Source organism: Atractosteus spatula, chromosome 3 (assembly GCF_055471065.1).
Source record: "Atractosteus spatula isolate fAtrSpa1 chromosome 3, fAtrSpa1.hap1, whole genome shotgun sequence".
In the NCBI taxonomy this organism is placed as follows: domain Eukaryota; kingdom Metazoa; phylum Chordata; class Actinopteri; order Semionotiformes; family Lepisosteidae; genus Atractosteus; species Atractosteus spatula.
The window spans coordinates 75,078,427-75,100,105 of NC_142708.1; the positions used below are offsets into that span (position 1 = coordinate 75,078,427).

The 21,679-nt window shown below is 54.5% G+C and overlaps 1 protein-coding gene across 1 annotated transcript; it reads right to left on the reverse strand.

Annotated features, from left to right (window-relative positions):
• Window positions 1-1,038: 1,038 nt before the first annotated feature.
• Window positions 1,039-21,671, reverse strand: akt2 (AKT serine/threonine kinase 2). Its single transcript, XM_088910761.1, has 14 exons — window positions 20,909-21,671; window positions 17,886-18,109; window positions 14,370-14,498; window positions 13,569-13,680; window positions 12,119-12,272; window positions 11,237-11,368; window positions 10,964-11,029; window positions 9,064-9,132; window positions 8,662-8,784; window positions 8,339-8,467; window positions 8,010-8,224; window positions 7,733-7,820; window positions 6,983-7,085; window positions 1,039-4,913 (listed from the first exon to the last, which is right to left on the reverse strand). Exons 2-14 carry the CDS (start codon window positions 17,929-17,931, stop codon window positions 4,834-4,836), a joined length of 1,446 nt encoding a protein of 481 aa, XP_088766887.1. The 5' UTR covers window positions 17,932-18,109; window positions 20,909-21,671; the 3' UTR covers window positions 1,039-4,833.
• Between the last annotated feature and the right edge of the window lie 8 nt (window positions 21,672-21,679).

Genomic DNA, 21,679 nt, shown 5'->3' on the forward strand with positions numbered 1-21,679 from the left:
CCGGGAGGACGTGGCCTGTCCCTGCGGTTTGTAATAGGGCTGGGGTCCAGGGATTGTTCTGGGCTGGGAAGATGGCGTTAGACTGTGCTGTGTTCATCGGGCCCTGCCAGTCTGTTATCTGACTTGGCTTGGGGGAGGTGTCCTAATATTCCGGCCAGTGAGGGTGTACCTACCTGCAGCCTAGCCCATGGGTCTTTACAGGGCAGGATCTGGATCAGATGCGGATGGTCCTGCAGAAAGATATTTTCTGGGCTCGACACTGTTGGTCGTGTGCGGACGGCGAGCAGGCACACCGAGCTACACCTCCCCCCCGACGCCTCTCCTGCTGCACAGGAGGAAGGGTCACTCGGGCGGGGAGGTGTGGTGCGACACGCATCAATTCCCCCCTCCTCCCCCCCCGCGCGGTCTTGCACGGCCCCGTTTAAAATGCGCTCCCGATGGGCTATTGCGTGCGCGTATCGCTCCCGCACTGTCAGGGGCAAGGGTTCGAATACTGTCCGGTGGCGACGATGAAGGGAGCTAGGCACCCCGGAAAAGTGCGGTGACCCCCTCCCCCAACACCACTCTTGGCTGAAGTAGACTTGGGAGCGGGGAGTTTGTAACCAGCTACCCCGCCCTGGTGTTGAAGCAGATCCACTGGATGGACACAGCTGGGCGAGACACTTGGCTACAGTCAGGAGGGTCTAACTGCCCTTGCTTATACAGAACAGCACACGGCACAGTAGCCACGTGGACGAGCTGGAGAGAAGGGGGGGGCAGATGACGGATTCCATGCCCCCCCCCCCCCAGCTTTGGGAGCTCCTCCAGAGGCCCGGAGCAAGGAGCCAGCAGGACGAGACTGCGGAGGCCAGGTGGCTGTGGTGCGCCCGAGGGCCGATGTCCTTGAAAGTGTGCGGCTCTGCGCTGCGCCCCCCACAGGTCACCGGGAAGCTGCAGTCATCCCTGCGAGTCTCCACGCACAAACACCCTCCCACCGAACCCCAACCACCACACACAAGACTTCAACCAAGCACAAAAGAGTCAGGTCACCTCGCAGCGTTCAGTCAGTATTAACTTTTACTGGAACAGATCTTAATAATCATCATCATCATAATAAAATGCAATAATAAACAGCTATATCACATAGAAGACAGGCTTATCCAACTGAGAGCTGTGTAACATAGGAGACTCCTCCCCACCCTTCCCAACCACAGGCTGATGCATCAGGCTTGCCTGACGGTTCAGAGCTCTTGCTGTTACAAAGGGCACTTGCAGAGTCTCTAGGAACCTGAAGAAAAAGTAGTGGATTGAACCCCCACTCTGTAGCCCCATAACCTCCCCCCTCCCCCCCCCTCCCGACACAAGCTGCATTAACATCTCTTGCAATACTAGCATTAAAAGATACATTCGTGACGGCTGTCACATTCGAACGAAGCTAAAAAAAAACAAAGCAAAATTTCTGCCCTTATCACTAAACTAATACAGCATTCAAGGCATTTTTTTTTTTAAAAGTGAAGGGATGATAAAGATTGTAATTCATTCTTTATAAGTTTACTGATTCTATAAGGAGGGCTCAGCTTGATTCCCTTTATTCAAATATTGCTTATGTTCCAAATTTCCAGGTAGAGCTACTTCCACTGCTGCCTGGAGTGATCCGTGCTCGACACTGGGGTCCTGGTTCAGGAGATGCAGACATTATGACCGACGTGAGAGAGACTTTCTGTTCTGGGTTTTCAGGGGTTAACTGAAATCCTGTACCGAATGAGTAGTGTGATCGATTCACACTATATATTCAGTACTTCCACCAACTTCTGTAAGAACTTGAAATCTGGAACTTGGCCAGCCAGCTGAAAATAAGGTTTCACGATGCAAATCAGCAGCTGAAATAAGGGAGGGCTTAGTGTGATGGAAGGTGAGTGTACAATGACTTAACGTTTCCCCCATTCTGCTACCCACCATGGCACCAGGGGGACTGAGGGCAAGAAGCATTCCACCCAGGGAGCTGCAGCTTCCTGGTATTTGAGGGGTCAGATGGCTTACCACCCCTTTCTGGGTAATGTAGTTCAGACAAGAGCTGCTCTATCTAGAGCGAACCTACTGCCCCTTTACACAGCGGCACAGCCAGCCACACACCATGAGGGCAGGGTGGAGTCAGTCAGTCAGGACTCTCTACAGCACAGCGCCCCCTGTGGCCTCCTGGGCACTTCAGGCAAGTGTGCTGCCAGTGAGGGACACACCTCTCCCCCAATTGGCTCTGACCATCCAGCAGGGGGCAGTGCTGGCAGGGAGGGACACACCTCTCCTCCCATTGGCTCTGACCCTCCAGCAGGGGGCGGTGCTGCCAGTGAGGGACACACCTCTCCCCCAATTGGCTCTGACCATCCAGCAGGGGGCAGTGCTGGCAGGGAGGGACACAGCTCTCCTCCCATTGGCTCTGACCCTCCAGCAGGGGGCGGTGCTGCCAGTGAGGGACACACCTCTCCCCCAATTGGCTCTGACCATCCAGCAGGGGGCGGTGCTGCCAGTGAGGGACACACCTCTCCTCCCATTGGCTCTGACCCTCCAGCAGGGGGCGGTGCTGCCAGGGAGGGACACAGCTCTCCTCCCATTGGCTCTGACCCTCCAGCAGGGGGCGGTGCTGCCAGTGAGGGACACACCTCTCCTCCCATTGGCTCTGACCCTCCAGCAGGGGGCGGTGCTACCAGTGAGGGACACACCTCTCCTCCCATTGGCTCTGACCATCCAGCAGGGGGCGGTGCTGCCAGTGAGGGACACACCTCTCCTCCCATTGGCTCTGACCATCCAGCAGGGGGCGGTGCTGCCAGTGAGGGACACACCTCTCCTCCCATTGGCTCTGACCCTCCAGCAGGGGGCGGTGCTGCCAGTGATGGACACACCTCTTCTCCCATTGGCTCTGACTCTCCAGCAGGGGGCGGTGCTGCCAGTGAGGGACACACCTCTCCTCCCATTGGCTCTGACCCTACCGCAGGGGGCGGTGCTGCCAGTGAGGGACACACCTCTTTCCATTGGCTCTGACCCTCCCATTGTGGGCGGTGCTGCCAGTGAGGGACACACCTCTTCCCATTGGCTCTGACCCTCCTGTAGGAGGTGGTGCTGCCAGTGAGGGACACATCTCTTCTCCAGTTTGTACTGAACCTCCAGCACAGGGCTGTGTGGAGTGCAGGGTTTAAGGGGCTTGAAAGAAAGCAGAGACAGAGGTGAAAAGTGCAGTAAGCACCCCAAAATGAGTTAATCTAAATAAAAAGCAGCTTAAGAACAATATTTGATGGGAGAGCAAATCCACCGACAGAAACAGACCTGGATGGCGTCAGTTGCTATGAAGCTAAAAAACTCCAGATCCCAGAACTAGTCTCTGAAGGCTGGGAGACGCACTCTGGGAGACCCTGGGAGACCGTGCCCTCTATCCCCCTTTCCCCACGATTGTGGATTGATCTCCCAGCCCACTCTCACGCTCACAGGTTGCTTAGCAATTTCAAATCCAGTCGTAAGACTATTAACTCTTAGTTGTTTAATTGACGTATTTTCTGCAGACCTCTAATTATGCCGTACAGTGTCTTGAGATGATGTACCACGAAAGGGCCCCTCTAAAAGGGAAGGTTCTAAAACTACCAACCAGTCCACTTTGTTCATCATAATGTCTGCACTGCTCGACAGTGGAACCCCCACGCTAAGGGATGGGTGCAGGGTGGGATCTGTGGTGCCATACTTGGTACTGGCAAGCTGGTGTCCACCCGCTTCAGAGAGTGCAGGCCTTTGATTGCACTTGCACCCTCCGGTGGCTGATCATGGTACCGCAGGGACAGGGATGGGCGATTATTTTACGGGCAGAAGTAACTCCCAGTCTCCCAGCACTCGGTTTTCACACCCCAGCGCCAGGGTGCGAGGCTGCGGCCCGGCGGTCCTCTGTCTGGCTTTGCAAATCCATGGAGGTGGGGGGTGGGGGGGCAGGGCTTGGCTTTGAGTTTCTCTTTCCAAACCTCATTTTATGTTTCATTAAATAAGCTGAAGAACTGTGTTCCAGGTTCCATCAAGGAACAGCTGGTTGGGTGCTCTTGGATTCACAGTAGCAGATAAGTGACTGTGAGTCTAACTCAAGCAGGGACCTCTTGAAGCCCCCCCACACCCCGTACTTTGCCCCCCCCCCCCACCCACACTGAGCGACTGGGCTACACTACTGCATACGAGTGGCCCTGGGGCGCTGGGGGGAGGGGACATGAGACAGATAAGTGTTGCGGTTTCCAGTCTGCAACATCTGGAAATGAAGCACTGGACAATCCTGCCCGCAAAATCACAATTCCCTCTTCCTTTAAAGGCAAAACCGTGCATCTGTATATATATATACACACATCTACAGCAATATATAAATATACAAACACACACATACGCACACACATGTGGGATCAGAGGGCACCAATTGGCCGACCGCCTCCATTCCTTTCCAAGCGACCCAGGAGGAACAGTTCAATACTATTGGTAACAGCCAGTTCCAAAAGAGCACTTGTAAATCGCTGCATATGGCTTTTAAAACTGTAACAATCGGAAAAATGTTTAAAAATATATAGATTTTATCTTTCTTGTGTTTTTTCTTAAGAAGAAGAAAAAAAACTTTTCAGCTAAGGGTGATTTCTTCCTGCAGTCTGTGGGAGGTGTGTAGCTTGTGGGCGTGTGTGTCGTTGCGTGACAGTCCAGGGGTGTGTGTGTGTGTGTTGCTGTGGCGGCTGTTCTGCGTTAGTGTGGTACCCGGTGAGGCAGGGCTACAGGGCTGCTCTGCTCTGAGTGTTTCCATCAGTCTCTGGATGGCTCCTGTCCGTGCTGGCTGTCCGCGCCGCCCGCTCACTCTCTTATACTGGCGGAGTAGGAGAACTGCGGGAAGTGGGTGCGCTGATCGGGGTCCTCCGCATCCAGGCTGTCATCTGCGGGACAGAGCGCTCCGGGTCAGATCTTTCCGTGAAGACAGTTCTATCTCCCTCAAACCCAGAAATCTTTTAGGCACCCGGGGTTGCTGGCAGAGACGCATCAGATACAAGCCAACAATGACAGAGGTGGACAAGAACGCAGAGCCACCATCTTAACCCGGCACTGGGCCCCGCCACGACTCGGCATGCTGCAGCCTCCGTCCTGGGATGGGCAGCTGAGGCCTGGAGGGGCTCGGATCGGATGGGCTTGGATTATTTGGACGGGACTTCATGCCCCCCCCTCAATCGCGAACGGGACAGTACCCGTGAAACCCCAGGGGGCTGGAGCTTCCCGTCCCCGAGCCGGAGGGTAACCGGCGGTAACCGCGGTCGATTCCGGCTCACCCAGGGTGCAGCGCAAGAAGAGCCAGACCGGGGTTCCTGTCCCCACGCGTGTTCAGGCTTCAAGGAGAAACCCTTTCGGTTTCCCGGGTGTCCTCAACTCCGTTAGGACAGCTGTGTGACAGCAGTGACACACGGGCCAGGCGAGAAGGCTGTACAGGCCTGTAAACCACTGACAGCTAGAGATTCCTGAACAGCGTCAACGAGTCCAGGTGAACCAATGATTCTTCCAATTAGGCCAATTAAGAGCCCAGGCACAATAAAAGAAGAAATCACTGGCCAGCAGCCATATCACTCTGCAACTCACAGCCAGCAGCCCACTGAAGCTAAGGCGGCCCAGTACCTGGATGGGAGACCTCCTGGGAAAAACTGAGGTTGCTGCTGGAAGAGGTGTTAGTGGGGCCTGCAGGGGGCGCTCACCCTGCAGTCCACGTGGGTCCTAATGCCTCAGAATAGCGACGGGGACACTATACTGTAAGCAGGCGCTGTCCTTCGGATGAGACATAAAACCGAGGTCCTGACTCTCTTTGGTCATTAAAAATCCCAGGGCGTTTCTCGAAAAGTGTCCTGGCCAAATTTCCCATTGGCCCTTACCAATCATGGCCTCCTAATAATCCCCATCTTAAATTGGCTTCATTACTCTGCTCTCCTCCCCACTGAGAGCTGATGTGTGGGGAGCGTTCTGGCGCACTATGGCTGCCGTCGCATCATCCAGGTGGGGCTGCACATTGGTGGTAGTGGAGGGGATCCCCATTACCTGTATAGTGCTTTGAGTGGAGTGTCCAGAAAAGCACTATGTACGTGTAAGCAATTATTATTATTATAAAAGGTGGAGGACAATTCAACCTCCCCCCAGCCAAAGGACTGGACTCGCCGTCACAGACTTCTGGCCAGGTGAGATACAGGAGATGCAGTCAAGAGTCCGTGATATATAGTCACTCTGGAAAGGACTGATTCCAGCAACCTGCAGCTCAGACACAGAACCTGCAGGCCTGAGGGTCCAGAGTGGCCCATGGCAGCTCAGACACAGAGCCTGCAGGCTCTGAGGGTCCACAGTGGCCCATGGGAGCTCAGACACAGAGCCTGCAGGCTCTGAGGGTCCACAGTGGCCCATGGCAGCTCAGACACAGAGCCTGCAGGCTCTGAGGGTCCACAGTGGCCCATGGCAGCTCAGACACAGAGCCTGCAGGCTCTGAGGGTCCACAGTGGCCCATGGCAGCTCAGACACAGAGCCTGCAGGCTCTGAGGGTCCACAGTGGCCCATGGGAGCTCAGACACAGAGCCTGCAGGCTCTGAGGGTCCACAGTGGCCCATGGGAGCTCAGACACAGAGCCTGCAGGCTCTGAGGGTCCACAGTGGCCCATGGGAGCTCAGACACAGAGCCTGCAGGCTCTGAGGGTCCACAGTGGCCCATGGGAGCTCAGACACAGAGCCTGCAGGCTCTGAGGGTCCACAGTGGCTCATGGCAGCTCAGACACAAAGCCTGCAGTCTCTGAGGGTCCACAGTGGCCCATGGGAGCTCAGACACAGAATCTGCAAGCCCTGAGGGCAGGGGTTTTGACACTTTTGCAGTCATCTCTATGCGCAGCACACTGTGCAGATCACGGGGACAGGGAAGGAGCAGGCTGCAGGTGCAGTCGCCCCAGTGTACCGGGACAGTCCCGACAGAGAGGCGCCACACTCACATTTGTCCGGAGGCGTGACCGTGATGGTCTGAGCGGTGAACTCGTCGTCGAAGTATCGGGTGTCCGTCTCCGACGTCACCTGGGGCTTGAACGGGGGGATGAGCTGCGAGGAGACAGGAGAGCGAGAAGGTGACCCTCTGGGACAGGGGCTGACTGCTGACTCGCCCCACAGGCCACCCGGGAGCCCCGACTGCTCGGCCGTGGGCTGGTCATCCGTGTCTTACACTCACCCCAGACCCCGCGCTTCCACTGCCTGCCATTACAGCACAACCTTCCATTGACAAGATCACTTTATTGGCCATATACAATTTCTTGTATTAGGAATCTGTCTTTTCGCAGACCCCAGCTTGCTCTCCATGAGACACACAGACAGGGAGAGAAGCTTGGGGTCAGAGTGCAGGGTCAGCGCCCCTGGAGCAGTTGGGGTTAAGGGCCTTGCTCAGGGGCCCAGCAGAGTAGGATTCCTCTGCTGGCCGCAGGATACAAACCGGCAACCTTCCAGCCACAGATCCTTAGCCAGAGTGCCACCGCTCCACCCCCACGGATTCTACTGATACTGATTCTCAATTGCTTAATTAACACAGGTGATAACGAAGGATGGAATGCAGGTGCCGAGGCTGACTCTCCCCGGCCTAGACCTCAACAAGCTCTTAGTCTACTGCGCATCGGGCTGATGTGTTTAGGCTGGCAGATGTATTTGGCAACCATGGCCAACAAAACGGTTCACCACGCCGAGCTCCTCCACCTCACCTTCTTCTGCAGGACGTCCTGCCAGTTAATAGGGGTGAAGAATTTGTGGCTCATCACTTCTTTGGCATCCTCAGGCCCTCCTCCCAACCTGGAGGGGACAGACAGACAGACAGAGAGAGACAGAGAGGTGTGGTGTGAAAACAGCCAACAGCTCATCAGACTCAACAGACCGGCTGTGCCCGGACGGGTCAGGAGGCCGCCGATGTCACACAGCGAGGCCGCTCGGCCCCCCGGGACGATTCCTGGTGCCGCCGGCTGGCCGTGCGCCCCCTCTCACCTCTGCTTGGGGTCCTTCTTCAGCAGGCCGGCGAGCAGCGCCTTGGCCTCAGGGGAAAGGTTGCGCGGGAAGCGGATCTCCTCCATGAGGATGAGCTCGAAGAGCCGCTCGTGGTCCTGATTGTAGAAGGGCAGCCGCCCGCACATCATTTCATACATGACGACTCCCAGGCCCCACCAGTCCACCGCGCGCCCGTAATCGTTATCTTCCAGCACCTGCGATGGAGAGAGAGGGAGAGGGAGAGAGGTGGGGGGTGAAACTTCCCGACAGCGCGAAGGCATGCTGGCGTGCAGCAGCACGGGCCAAGACGCACGCCGGGCCGGCTGTACCTCGGGCGCCAGGTACTCTGGGGTGCCGCAGAAGGTCTTCATGGTGGCCCCGTCCGTGATGCCCTCTTTGCAGAGGCCGAAATCCGTGATCTTGATGTGGCCGTCTTTGTCCAACATGAGGTTCTCCAGCTGCGCAACGAGAAAAGGGAGGGAGGAGGGTCACGAGCCGCGCAGAACGAGCACACACCCCCTGCCTCCTGTGGTCCACGTGGGATGACCAGTCTGCGAGCTGCGGGAAGGCACGAACTCCGGGGGCACCACTGCGCGTCAGGCTTGCAAAGCAGATCGAGAAGATGAGCCCCTCCGATCTCCAGCCGACCCACCTTGAGGTCCCTGTAGACCACATTCCTGGAGTGCAGGTACTCCAGCGCCGACACGATCTCCGCTCCGTAGAAACGTGCGCGGTCTTCCGTGAAGACTCTGTCTCGCGAGAGGTGGAAGAAGAGCTGGAGCAGAAACAGAGGAAGGAGCTGGAATATTTTGTGGGGGGTTTTCAAGAACATCATTACCACGCTTTTACTCCAACGCAATCCCATGTGCTTGAGATCAGTCTCATCAGTAGGCAGCATTTATGCAAAGAAGGAGCAGCATCTAAGCTGGTACAATTCTCTAATACACAACCTGTTCTCAGGTTTACAGACACCACTGTGCACAAATACTTTTGTATCACATCATTATCTGCTCAGTCCCTTCTGACACTTCCAAGTGTCCGATAAGACACCTACCTCCCCTCCATTGGCATATTCCATGACAAAGCACAGCCTGTCGTGGGTCTGGAAGGCGTACTTTAGTGTCTGTGGGCAGAACAAAAAAAAAAAATTGGGGCTGTTATTTCTCATTATAGGCAGTGATGCTCTGGGTCGCGTGGGGCCCCGTCTTGTCAAAACTCTGGAAAAAAAGAGGGGTTTGTTAAATCACCCCCATCAAATCTGATGTGAGTCCAACCCTGCCACAAACTATGCCCAAAGTCAGCTGGTTATGTCCCCTTGCTTGGGTCTAGAGGCACAACCTACCAGGGCATCACCTCCAGAGCTAGGAACTGAAGATCAGAGAAATAAACAGAAAGGGAAGAGAATCAAGTCTCCTCTTTATAAATGTTTTTATTTTCTAAATTTGGCTATGCTCTGTTACTTCTAACAGGGAAGAGCTTAGATATCCGTGCACAGACCAATCGAATGAGTTTACAGACAAACGCTAATTGTGTTTTGTTTCCTGTTACTCAGACTTGTGGCACATCACTCATTTCTGGCAGCTGCTGGTCAGATTTGCTCTTTCAGATAAAGAGATGCACAGGGGCCATCCTCATGGGCCTCAGAGCAGTGTGCAACACTATTCTTCCATTCCACACCTACAAGATCCAGCCAGAGAGAAGCCTTATCAGAAGATGATCCTCTAAAGAGAGCCCACACAGGATCACAGAAAACCTCAGTGTGCCACACATCGGCATCCAATGAAAAGTTATGTACAAAGTGCAAGCTACCGATTTGATCAGACCTAAGGCGAGAATCTGTATCTTGTGGCAGTGTATGTTTTCATTACAGTGCCAATCCTTAGCTTTCCACTCGCCTGGTAAATAAGAGAGCTGGGAATTCTTTGTGATTTTGAGAAACAAAGCACATTCACAATGCAATTTTTCCGGCAGTTTAATATGCACAAAGTCACAGCACTTTCATATCGTATTGCCAATCCACTCAGTGTCGCCGTGTGCAAAGCAGGTTAGTTATAGCTACTGGGTTTCCTTCATTCGCTCAGGATGTTGGAAGCATGAGGCCTGGGCGTGGCCGAGCCAGGGAGAAGGATATGTGCGAGAGGGTGTGCCCGCCTGACCGCATGGCCTTCGGAACGCCAACACGCACGCCCATCTGTGACAGGGACACAGCCTGGGCCTGCAGCCCCAGGGAAGGGGGGACTGGCTCCAGAGCCGTGCCCGCCCCAGCCCAGCAGGCAAATGCCATGCAAATCCTCCTAACAGAAACCCGGAATGAGGATCCCGCATTTATTTTTCTTTTGGCTTTTACCTTCAACACAAATGCTCTCATAACATCATAACATCACTTTACTAGACCTAGACAATTTCTTGCATTAGGAATTCGTCTTTTTGCAGAACCCAGCTTGCTCTCCATGAGACACAGACACACAGATAGGGAGAGAGCCTGGGGTCAGAGCGCAGGGTCAGCCATTGTACAGCACCCCTGGAGCAGTTGAGGTTAACGGCCTTGCTCAGGGGCCCAACGGAGTAGGATTCCTCTGCTGGCTCCGGGATTTGAACCAGGATCCAGCCACGGGCGCAGATCCTGAGCCACAGAGCCACTGCTCCGCCCCATGGAGCTCACACATCCGCACGGAGCACCACTGACCGGACAGCAGAGTTCAAATCTGACCCCCTTCCCTTGCACAATCTGTGGGACCCAGGGAGGGAAACCCTCCACAGGACAGACTTGTCACGTTCGGGACTGTGACTTCAAAGAGCATCTGCTTTCCCAGTTCGCAGGGGCGGCTCGTAACCGCCAGCCCCCTCGCATGCAGAACCAGAGTTTCCCCGAGGAGCGTGCCCAGCGTCACTCCTCTGTGCAGTTTTCACCTGTCCGTGCGCCTGAAGCTCAATCGGGGGAAAGCTAAACTCACCGTCAGAAAAGGGTGCTTCGTGTTCTGCAGCACTCTGCTCTCAGTGACTGTGTGCGCTACTTCATCCTGAAGGCAGAGGAGAGGAGAAAAACATTCAGATCACAGACGGTGCAGATCATTCTTTCGCCCATAAAGCCTCCAGGCAGGCCCTCTGGCCTTCAAGGCCCTGACCAGCCCTCTGCTGTCCTCAAGCACCAGCAGCCCAGGCGGGGAAGCACCTCTCTGCCGAGACGCTGGAGTGGGTCACGCCCAGGGGCCCGTGCCCAGACTCACTTTGGCGATGATGACCTCCTTGCGCAGGATCTTCATGGCGTAGTACATTCCCGTGGCCTTCTCTCGGACCAGGATGACCTTCCCGAAGGTGCCCTTGCCCAGCAGCTTCAGGTAGTCGAAGTCACTCATGGTCTGGGGGAAAGGGTGAAGAAATGTATCTGAACCAGCCGCACAGAGGAACGCAAAGGTGAGAAACAAGAAGAAGACTTTCAGCCCATCTGGCCTGTTTGGTAGTCGGAAGTTATCCAGCTGCTTCTTGAGGGAACCCAGGGTATGGTTTCTAACGAATCCATGTTGATTACTCTCTTGGATATTACTTTCATATAGGTGACCCTCTGGTATAGTTCTAGTATTTGTGGCCGTAACGTGTAATGTAATAGAAGCCAGACGTGTCTATAATGGTCTATAATTGGTGTTTTGTCACATTCTCGTGGATGGAAACTACACTGGAAGTTCTCCACCCTGTGGAAACTACTCCTGTCTTGAACGATACAAATCTAGTCAACCTCTTCGCCTAGTCTTTTATTCCGACTAAGCTTTGATTTGTGGGAGCAATTTTCACCTACAGGGGCAATTAAATAATTAAGAACCAATTAAATTCAGTTACAGTGGTCGGTTAAATTCAACATTATCTAAGTGGACAAAACTGTGGGTAGACCAAAGTCCTGCAATGCAAGAGGAGAGCAGTGCCCAGATACCCCACCCCAGCCCTAGACGATGAGCCCCAAAGCCTCTTAAAGTTAAGCAGTATGACCAGTGGGCTGAATTGCGTCTTCCTACCACCTGTGCCAATCTCCTTGCCTCCCTTGGGTAATGGCCAAGCGGAAAGCATCTGTCCACAAGACAGCCAACAAGGAGCCATTTTTGGCCAACAGGACTCACCACTTTGGAGCGCGACTTGCTCATGGCCACTTCCATCTCCTCGGCGCCGGAGTTGTCGCTGGGCGAGCCGAACTTGATGTCCATGGGCTCCTCCTCGGGCTCGCGGTTCTTCAGGCCGTTGGCCACAGCCTGGATCGCACGGATCCATTCCTCCCTGGCGTGGAGAGATGGAGAGAGCTTACACCACAGTCCAGTTAAAACACAATCCCAGCAGGACTGAATCGTTTGATACTGCAAGCCACACAGAGCACAAAACACTCACCTCCTGAACTCCAGATTAGGACTATTGCAAATGAAGGCTGTTTCAAGCCAGAACTTTGCTCTTCAAGTAATTTTAATTGATAGTCAGCAGGATCAATCTAACAACGAAGACATCAGCCATGTTAAAGTACAGCAGAGGGCACAGGAGGGCCTGCTAGCTGACTAACCCAGCTCTAGAGCATGTCGGAATTTTACAGTGACGCATGACAGAAGTAAAAAAACAACAGCAAAAGCACCATATGAATAATGAATAATGGGTCTTCCAAAGAATACTGCAGAAGCTGCTTTTAATTATCAAAAACACAAACACAGATCAATCTCTTTGAAATCTCAGGACCTCTGGACCTGGGCCCCCAGATGACGCAAATAAATTGTTAACACGGTTAATTGATCTTAATTAACTGAAAGTCAGATTAAAAATAAGGTCCGTCTCACCCTGGACAGAGTAATGATGTTTGCCAATGTCAGAACCTTCTTGCCTGAAAGAGCCCGTTAAAAGCTGATGGCTTCTTAATGACTGCCTAGAATTTCTGAAAATGAATTAAATGCCTGTAAAAAGCGTAAGCCTGGCTGTAAGGATTATCGTACCCTTGCTGATGAAAATGCCCTTTCAGGCCCAGCTGGAGCCTCCAGTTCTGCCAACGAACCCAGTGCTCCCAGGACCCGTCTTAAGAAACAACACGCGTGCTTCATAATTCCTCTGTTAAATCTCCTCAATCAGAACTAATCAGGCTCATTACAGAGTTTACACACTGCTGCTTAACTTTAGTTCTTCTGCTCCATTGATATTATGGAAACTGGATAAAAGCCAAGTAACAACTGCAAAAAAGCGAGCACTGTTCTTTCAGAGCAACAGTCTTCAAGGCCTTCTTCTCTTTTGGGCTTCTCATGCTTGTGTAGACGCGCCAAGGAACTTTACAGCTGCCGATTGCCTGCCTGCCTAGACCTGTTGTCTGAAACACTCAGTACCTACAGGGGGGAAAGGGTGTGGGGAAGACATTTAGTGTTGCGCTCTGCCCGGGTAACACTCAAATACTTCCCCATCTAGTTTCCTTGCATTGTGTTGTGATCATTTTTTTTTCCCTTCCCATTTGGAAAAGTTAGTCTGAGCGGAGGCAATGTCAAATCTGGCTCTGGGCACGACACAGAGCATTGATGGTCTGAATTTTCGGGAGGGGTCTCCGCTCACCTCTCCTCGGGGCTGTCAACGTGGAACGTGCGCTCGATCACGGTGGTCCACTGCAGACACCGGATGACGAAGGTGTTGGGGCGGGGCCTCTCTGTCTTCATCAGCTGGCATTCTGAAACAGGACAGGGGGTCCGGGGTGTGAACGGAGACACTGACACTGAACTGAGACATTGCTGATCCCATAGCAGAGCAGGAACAGGTTGCGCTGCAAGTTTTGAAAAAGCATCGCCTTCACTCCAAGTTTTTCATACAGCGTTCACTTGCACGGCAAACCCCTCCCCCACTACAGCTGCCAAACTGTCCCAGACCAATCAGATTGTCCAGAGAACAGCTGGACCTCTGAAACTGGACAAAACAGCACGCAAATGCAGTGCAATAACTTCATTAGATTAACTCTCAGTCAGCCAAAGCCTTCACTGGTCAGGTGTACTGCGTTCCCGGAGAACAGCCCGGGCGAATCAGGCACACAAGCTAATGTTCGAGGAGAAAACACAGACCTGTAAGACGCCGAATAAAAACACCACTAACATACACGAGAGCTGCACGAGAAAATCAGGGATTATTTTGTATTTTAAAGCTGATCTTTAAATCTTCATCTAAGCACCAACATCATTTTCGCAGGCAAGCCTGTCTGACTCATCCCTACAATGGCTGCAGCCCATCCTGGACGTGAAGGCAGCAGGGCAGGGTGGGCCAGTCTACACAAGACCACTCTTCCCCCGGCCGGGACGCCAGTCCGGATGGAAGCTCAGGTCTTCCTGCCCCCTGCCCTTGTCCCCCCCCCCACCCCACCAGGCTCACCTGCCACGGAGAAGTTGTTCAGAGGCGGCAGGATGTGATCTGAGGTCTCCGGCTTCTCCTTGTAGCCGATGAAGGAGCCATCGCTTTTCAGGATGAAGTACCGCGGCCTCCAGGTCTTAATGTACTCTCCTGCAGGGGGCGAGAGAGAGAGAAACCAAACAGGCATGAGCCTCACCTTCAGTACCGTTTAATCACCTGATGTTAAACCGCGACAGGTTTCACAGTGCAGGGGGCTCGTTTTCACAGAGGAGCCCTGAGCTCCCCTGTCCCCCCTTTTCCCCCAGAAGCAACGGGACTCCCAGATGGAATAAACACGCTGTGTCCCAGACTGAGAAGCGTGTCCGGATCTGTCGCACTCAGCTGTATGCTCTCAGAGGACTGACGCCCAGCTCTTGGCAGATGGGATGAAGGTGCTCGCCGGCAGCAGTTCTTCGTGCTCCCCACGTGAAGGGCTCCCCAACAGTAACCCGAGCTGGAGGCAGTCATTGCAGAGGGGGCGCCTGTGGCAAACAGAGGGACAGGCAGGCTGCAGCTCGTGCCTGCGGTGGGGAACGGCAGGAGTTAAGGGATCTCCAGGGTCACAGGAGGGAAGGAGCCGTGACGGGAGACGGGAGAGCTGGGGCTCTGCTCAGGTGAGCTGGCAGGGCATGCTGGAAGCCAGTGACCAGGATTAGGAGGCCGGAAGACGATTATCGAAACTGAAGCCCGAGAAGGGCTGGGACGGTGCCCTGAAACCCGAGCAGCAGAGGGCGGAAGTGTCCCGAGCACCCGACACCGTGAACTGGCCAGCTGTCAGGAGCGGAAGGGAACACCGGGGTGCCAGAAATAGAGCAAACCCTTGCGGATGATTTAGAGCTGCGGGCCCAGCTATATCCATCCCCCTGTGGGAAAGGAATCCGCGGGGAGCGTGGTGGGGGTGGTGCAGCCCGTGCCAGCCGGCCCCAGGCACGCCGTGGGAACGGGCACAGGCACCACACGGCCATTTGCGCGACGCGTCCAGAGTGACGGGAGGGGGGGGTGCTGATCAGCTCTGCTGCCCCCTTGGCCCCCCAGTCAGTGATGCAGACACCCCCCGCCGCCTGATAAAACACACCTCAAGCCTCGGGCTTCTCCTCAGGCGGCTACCTATCCTACTACCCTGACCGCAGTTTCTGCTCCGTTGCCTTGGCCCGGCTGCTGTGGGCTTCACCGTTAGAGCAGGGGGGGAGCGGGGACCCACCGCTGCACCGGGCTGGGCTGCTGAACTGGGGGACAGCTTTCCCTTTCCGGAGATCCCCGGGCCTCCCTGCGGCTGTGGAAGGGGGCCGCTGTGCTGATTGCTTTTAAAGCACGTGGAGATGTTGCTCTTCAGGCTTGTTAAACTCCAGAGCGACTCCATCAGTGCAGATCAGAGGGCACAGACTAACCCGGGGGTACGTAGTCTGTGAATAATAGTTCATCACCGGTCCCAAACACTGACTGGAGACACACCCACAGCAACTAAACTTTTTTTTAACTTGAGGAGGAACTGAATACTAAAAGGCTCTGTGAAGACAGGGCAGACAGTTCCACGCTCCAGCACTGGGACGCCAGGCTCTGAAGAGTTAAATCAGGCTCAGTGGTGCTCTACATATTAACTCACCAGCCTGGCCAGCTGAAGGAACAGTCCAAAGTCCCCCTCTCACAGCAGGCAGCTGCAGGGCTTCAGCCCTCCTTATCGGTTATCAATTTGTTCGGTCTCCCTTTGCTAAAATCCCTGCTCAGCGCTCCAGTTTCGGAGACGTGCAAAGGAGGCAGCGAGCCCCGTCACAGGCCGGTGTATGGGGGGGCTTTCTCATGGCAGCAGGGGGGGCAGGTAAGTTCCCATATCTCTGCAGTGGTCCCCGCCATGTGGTCGTCCGAAACGGAGCCCAACTGCATGCTGGGGGTGCTGGGTCCCGGCAGGCCTGCGACCTCACAGCTCCATTCTGGTCCTCCTCTTGTAAAGCTGAACGGCGACTTAGCAATGACATCCTCTTCGCAAGCAATTAATGCTCAATCTGTCTGTCTGTCTGTCTGACTTCAAGCCCATCAACTCGCTCCAGCTGTATCTCCTTAATCCCTGGCCAGGACGCCTCTCCCTGCCCTGCTGGGCCACCAGGTGTGACCCAGCCCACCCTTGGTCAACACCTACGGCGCCCCGCGTTGTGCATGACCCTCCACAGTGGCGGCTGGTCGTGGACCCAGGCAGGACAGGGATTCAAGCGCAGAGCTGCAGAACAGTCGTGGCAAAATGACGCCCCTGACGCACACGGCATTTTGGGTTTTTATTTCCCATTCCAGCAATCCTCTCTCTCGTTTCTCCAGAGAAAAACTCTCCCATTTTCTAGCACACCTTCCTCTTTCCAGTCACGTTACAGCGGCCCAGGAGACGGAGGATTGTGGGAGTGGGGCTGACGAAACTCCCAGGGGGCAATGAGTACACGCACCAGGGCCACAGAGCTGCGGGCTGTCCTGCCCTGTTTTAATCAGCAACTTCCTGGGCACTGGAAAGAATGGCACCGCAGTGCAAATCCAGGAATAATCCGTTCAGCTGAGTAATTAAACACTCCCACAGAAAGCCTCACTGAGGGGTCAAGAACGCCGGCCTGACTGCGTGAAGCAAGAGAGCAGAGGAGCTCTTCCAAGTCATCGATCCCAGAACACTGGCAACCAAACCATGCTTGCTTAAAACTGGCTTAAAAAACATAAGGCACCTCTGCACTAAAACCCACAAAGCACAGACAGAACTAGCTTTTGGTATCTCAAACACTCTCTTCGAACGGTGGAAGAAGCTTCATTCATTTCGTTATCACAACCATACAGCCCCCGCAGGCAAGAGGAGGAGTGTGCACTGACTTCAGAGCTCAACACCAGACCTGGGGGGGGGAGAACGCCGCCCCCACTGACAGTGGGCACAAGAAACTTCACTAAAGTAACAAATGAGAGAAGCCATTTGGCCCATCAAGCCTGTTTGGTCAGTAGTAGTTAACTGAGCCCGTGATCTCATCCAGCCATTTCTTGATAGAAGCCATGGTATCGGCTCTGACAACATGGCTGCTCAGAATGTTCCACACTCCCACAACCCTTTGTGTAAAGAAGGCCTTGGCAAGTCGCTGTCAAATGCACTTCCACATAGTGTCCTCTGGTTCACATTTAATACAGTAGCTGCACTTCACATCTCACAAGCACGAGGACTATTCTTGACTGCGATACAACCTGTTACATTGTACCTTTTCATAATTTTTTTTCCAGGGAATCAGCATTCAACATCAAAGCTGGGTATCTTGTTCCCTACTCCCGCAGCCCTTTGTGTAAAGACACGTTGCAAGCAGGGGTGTCACCGCCGTGCGGGATGAATACATTCTCATCTGCCCACCCCTTGCAGCAACAGCAGCGACTGTGCACCACCTTTTAGGCCGGTATCACCGCTGTGCTCAGAGGAAAGCGGGGACCCCTGGGGAACCCCCAAGCAGCAGGACGAGGAAGGAGCCGTCGGGGGCGCAGTGGGCAACTCACCTCTCTTTTGGAGCCAGCCTTCCCGAACGACCGTCACTTCATTCATGCTGGGGGCTGGGGCTCGGGGCGGGGGGGAGGGGGAGGGGTGCGAGGTGCCACACGCTGCTCAGCAGAGGGGGGGAGGGGGGGGGGGCAACTGCTGGGAGACAATCAGTCGCCGGGCGCCCACTCCGTCCTGCTGCCCGAGAGAGATGGACACGCCGTCTGGCACTTCCTCAGGACACCTGGGGGCACAGGAAACAGGACAGGGACTCAGGGGGGAACCTTCCCAGGCCTCCCTGTGGAACAGCTACAGCCCGGCGGAAAACAGCCAGGACAACCGTCAAGCTCCGAGCTCCGAGGCGAACCTGCCCCGCGGCGCCTGACACACGGTCTGTTGTGTGCTGGTTCTGAACACACCGCGGATGCCACAGGATTGGCACAAGGCTTTGCAACATGCAGGCAGGAGTGTGGGGAGGGAGGGGCTCAGACTGAAGCCTTATTAAAAAGTCATTTGATATTGTCTGGCAATGAGCACATTTTAATAGGTTTGCGACCCCTGTTGACATCAAAAGATTTACAGAAGAAATTCGGCCTCTGCCACAGCGCACAGCTCGCCCCACCATCGCCTCCTGGCTGTCGGCTTCGAGACGGCCTTCGCACGTCTGAGCGGAGGAGGCGGGCTTCCTGCACAAGCATCTGCACCAGGCCCTGCATCGAACCACACAGCGGCCGCATCAAGACTTCACACTCGAACTTCATCTGAGCGATGGTGAGTAAATACCCCACTCGCGAATATTCTCAGCTTCCGAACCCTCAGATCTACTGGAGATCAACTGAAGGCAACGTCTAACACAGCTTGTCTGATACAGTTGACCTTCAAGCTTCAGGTCTGTGTCCTAGAGGTCAGGGGTCTCCAGCTCCTTTACTGGAGAATCCTGGATTCTGTTCCACCTCTGCTCTCTGCTACAGGGGGTTCCTATTTATTTCATTAGCTCAACCAGCGGGGCCTGGTTATGTTACAGTTGAGCTACTTAAATAACTAGAAAACCCCTTGTAGCAGAGAGCACAGGTGGGAAGAGAATAGAGGACACTCCAAATAATTAGAAAAGTCCAATTAATTAATTAGCTCGACTAACACAACCAGGCCCCAAGGTGTTTCACAGGGACCCCTTCCTCAAGCCAGGTGAGCATTCTGAGCAACCAGCAGCAACGACGTGAAGAAAAACCCGAAGTCTAAGAGAACAGTTTGAAGACTCGGATTGGAACAAAAACCCGAAGCGACTGCAGCTCTGGATCTGGATCTGGATTCCTCCCCCCCCCTCCCCCTCCAGCCACAGCAGCTGCCCACAGGTCTGATGCTGCGGCTTGATAGGACATCAAAAGCAAAGCGAACTTCCTGAATTTTCCCTGACATTTCTCCTTACCTTTGTCTACAGAGGCACTTGTAAGTTCCTTTTTTCTTCTACCCGTTACCCATGATGCACAGGGAAAAACAGTGGGCCAAACGTTACCTTTTAGGAAGGTGTGCGTCTGGGTGCTCTGCTGCTTCCCTTTCCTCAAATGGGGTGCGGATCCCTGAACTGTACCCCCGAATGGGGCAAAATAACAAGTCTACTCAGACATCAAGAAGACTAAAGACAGATCCTAGACAATTCCTGAATGGAGCGTTCCTGAGTGCACAGACACGGGCCAGGCTCTTGGACAAGCTGCGCTCATCGTTCACAGCCCTCTAGCCCGCACAGAGAACCCTCTCGCTGGAAACCGGTCCAGGAAGTAAGATTTCACATCTGGCTGCTGCATCTCAACCCGGAACTGCAACTGGTACTGCTGGCGCAGGGTGGTCCGATACAGGTCCATGTTCCCGACTCAGGCCTGGACCAGATCCCAGGACCCTGGTTCCAAGGCACAGGAGTTATGAGTCAGTGGTCTGGAGCCGGAGCAGTGCTTCCGAAGACAAAGCCCTAATTCCTGGGAGTTTCTGCGTCACAGACTGGAAATGCAAATCAGCACATGAAGCTAGCAGCAATGTGTTCAGAACACACTGTATCTGATAGAGCCCCCTTAAAGGCATCACCTCGAACTGGTGACATATGACTCACTGGTATGGTTTGCATAACTGCCAGTACTTAATAGGACTTTTAAAAACAAACGCTGCCCAGCTGAAAGCCTGGTCTGGGGAGCCCCCAGCTGAGGGCGGACGTGCGGTCCGATGTTGTGAACTGCAGAACGGCGCTCTGGAGCGGGCCGGTTCCCTCTTCCAGAACTGAGACACAGGAGAGTAACAGGTAGCACCCCCAGCAATGTCCCAGGGGCGGAGAACAGAGTTTTTTTTTTAGTTTAGAGTTCCTAAACTAACATAAGTGAATCAAGCTTACCTTCTTTCAGTATCACACATCAAGCCCATCTAGATAAAAAAAAATCTTTGTGCAAAATACCGTGTAACACCCCCACACAGCTCGCCAGCCGCAGGTACTCCAATACATTCATGGCGACACCTGCAAAGGGCTCGCATGGAAAACCGTATTGGGAAAGGCGACAGGAGAGGCGTGATATACACCCTGATATTCACATATGAATGTATCTCAACCCCCCCCCCCTCCTCCACCGTGTGTAATTTTTACCAGTAGGAAATTTGTGGCGAGGTCTGCATTCCTAGCGCATAACTAGCACCCAGCGCGCAGTGACCCGGAGCTCGACTTCAGCACCAGTCAAAGGTTGCTGTCGATACCGAGCGACGTGGGACGGAGGCGAAATGTCTCCACTATAATCCGTATCTATACGACACATACACACACCAAATTGGGAAAAAAAAACAACGTTTTAAATCCGCAAGCCCGGGTCCGGTCGCTCCGGCGGCCTGATGCCCTGATCCACCTGACCTACGTGCGCGGCAGAGACGTCCGAGGTGCGCCCACCTCCCCCGACCACCGGCACCGCGACGGGCTCCTGCTGTTGTTGTGGTTATGTTAACACGCCGGCTGTACCCCCCCGCTCCCCACCACGGGACGGCCGGCGGGTCGCCCTCGGAGGCTGTATCTTACCTTCCGGAGACGGAGAGCAGCCCGGTCCGCCGGCTTCATGCGCCCCCAAGCGCTTCTCCGACGGGGAGACAGCCGGGAGCCGACGTGCCCGCTGCGAGGGCTGCACCTTGGGGTTATTTTTTTGGGGTGTTTGGTGAGGAGGAGGAGGAGGAGGGGGGGGGAGAGAGAGAGAGAGAGAGAAGGAGGGGGGGGGGGTGACTTGTTTGTAACCGTCTCCTCTGCCGAAACGCTGGCGTCTTTCCTCTCCTTCTTCTCGTTGGGTCCTTTTATATTATCTTTTATTAACCTCTCCCCCCACCACCACCACCCCGCCGCCTCACTCTCTCTCTCTCTCCTTTTTTTTCCCCTCCGCTCTTCGTCTTCTTCTCTTCGTGACACCCTCACCCCGCCCTGATGTTGTTCAGATTTTGTTCTTGGATCCTGTTCTCTTTCTCTTCCTCTCCGATTGCGCTCCGCTCGAAGAGGACCAGGCCCCGTTCGGGTACTGGAGATCCACAAAGGAACTCGGCGCAGCACAAACAGGAAATGACATACACACACCAGGCCCCGACTGCCGAGCGAGCCGAGGAAAAAAAAAACACACACACACGGCGGAGGACCGAGTGAGCGGGTCCCCTCCCCTCTCTCTCTCCCCCTTCTCTTGCCCCCTCCCACCCGCGCCGCAGCTCCGGCAATCCGCTGACCCCTCCAGGCCGACCGTGCGCCCCTTCCACTCGCCGCTCCAGCCCCGGCGGCCCTGTATGTCTCCCTGCATAAACAGGAAATAACACA

Excerpts from the sequence above, each read along its gene's own strand:
- akt2 (XM_088910761.1), bottom strand. The coding sequence starts at position 17,931 with ATGAATGAAGTGACGGTCGTTCGGGAAGGCTGGCTCCAAAAGAGAG. Across the intron at positions 9,133-10,963 it reads CGAAGCACCCTTTTCTGACG|ACACTAAAGTACGCCTTCCA; the intron begins GTGAGTTTAGCT and ends TTCTGCCCACAG. Across the intron at positions 8,785-9,063 it reads AATATGCCAATGGAGGGGAG|CTCTTCTTCCACCTCTCGCG; the intron begins GTAGGTGTCTTA and ends TTTCTGCTCCAG.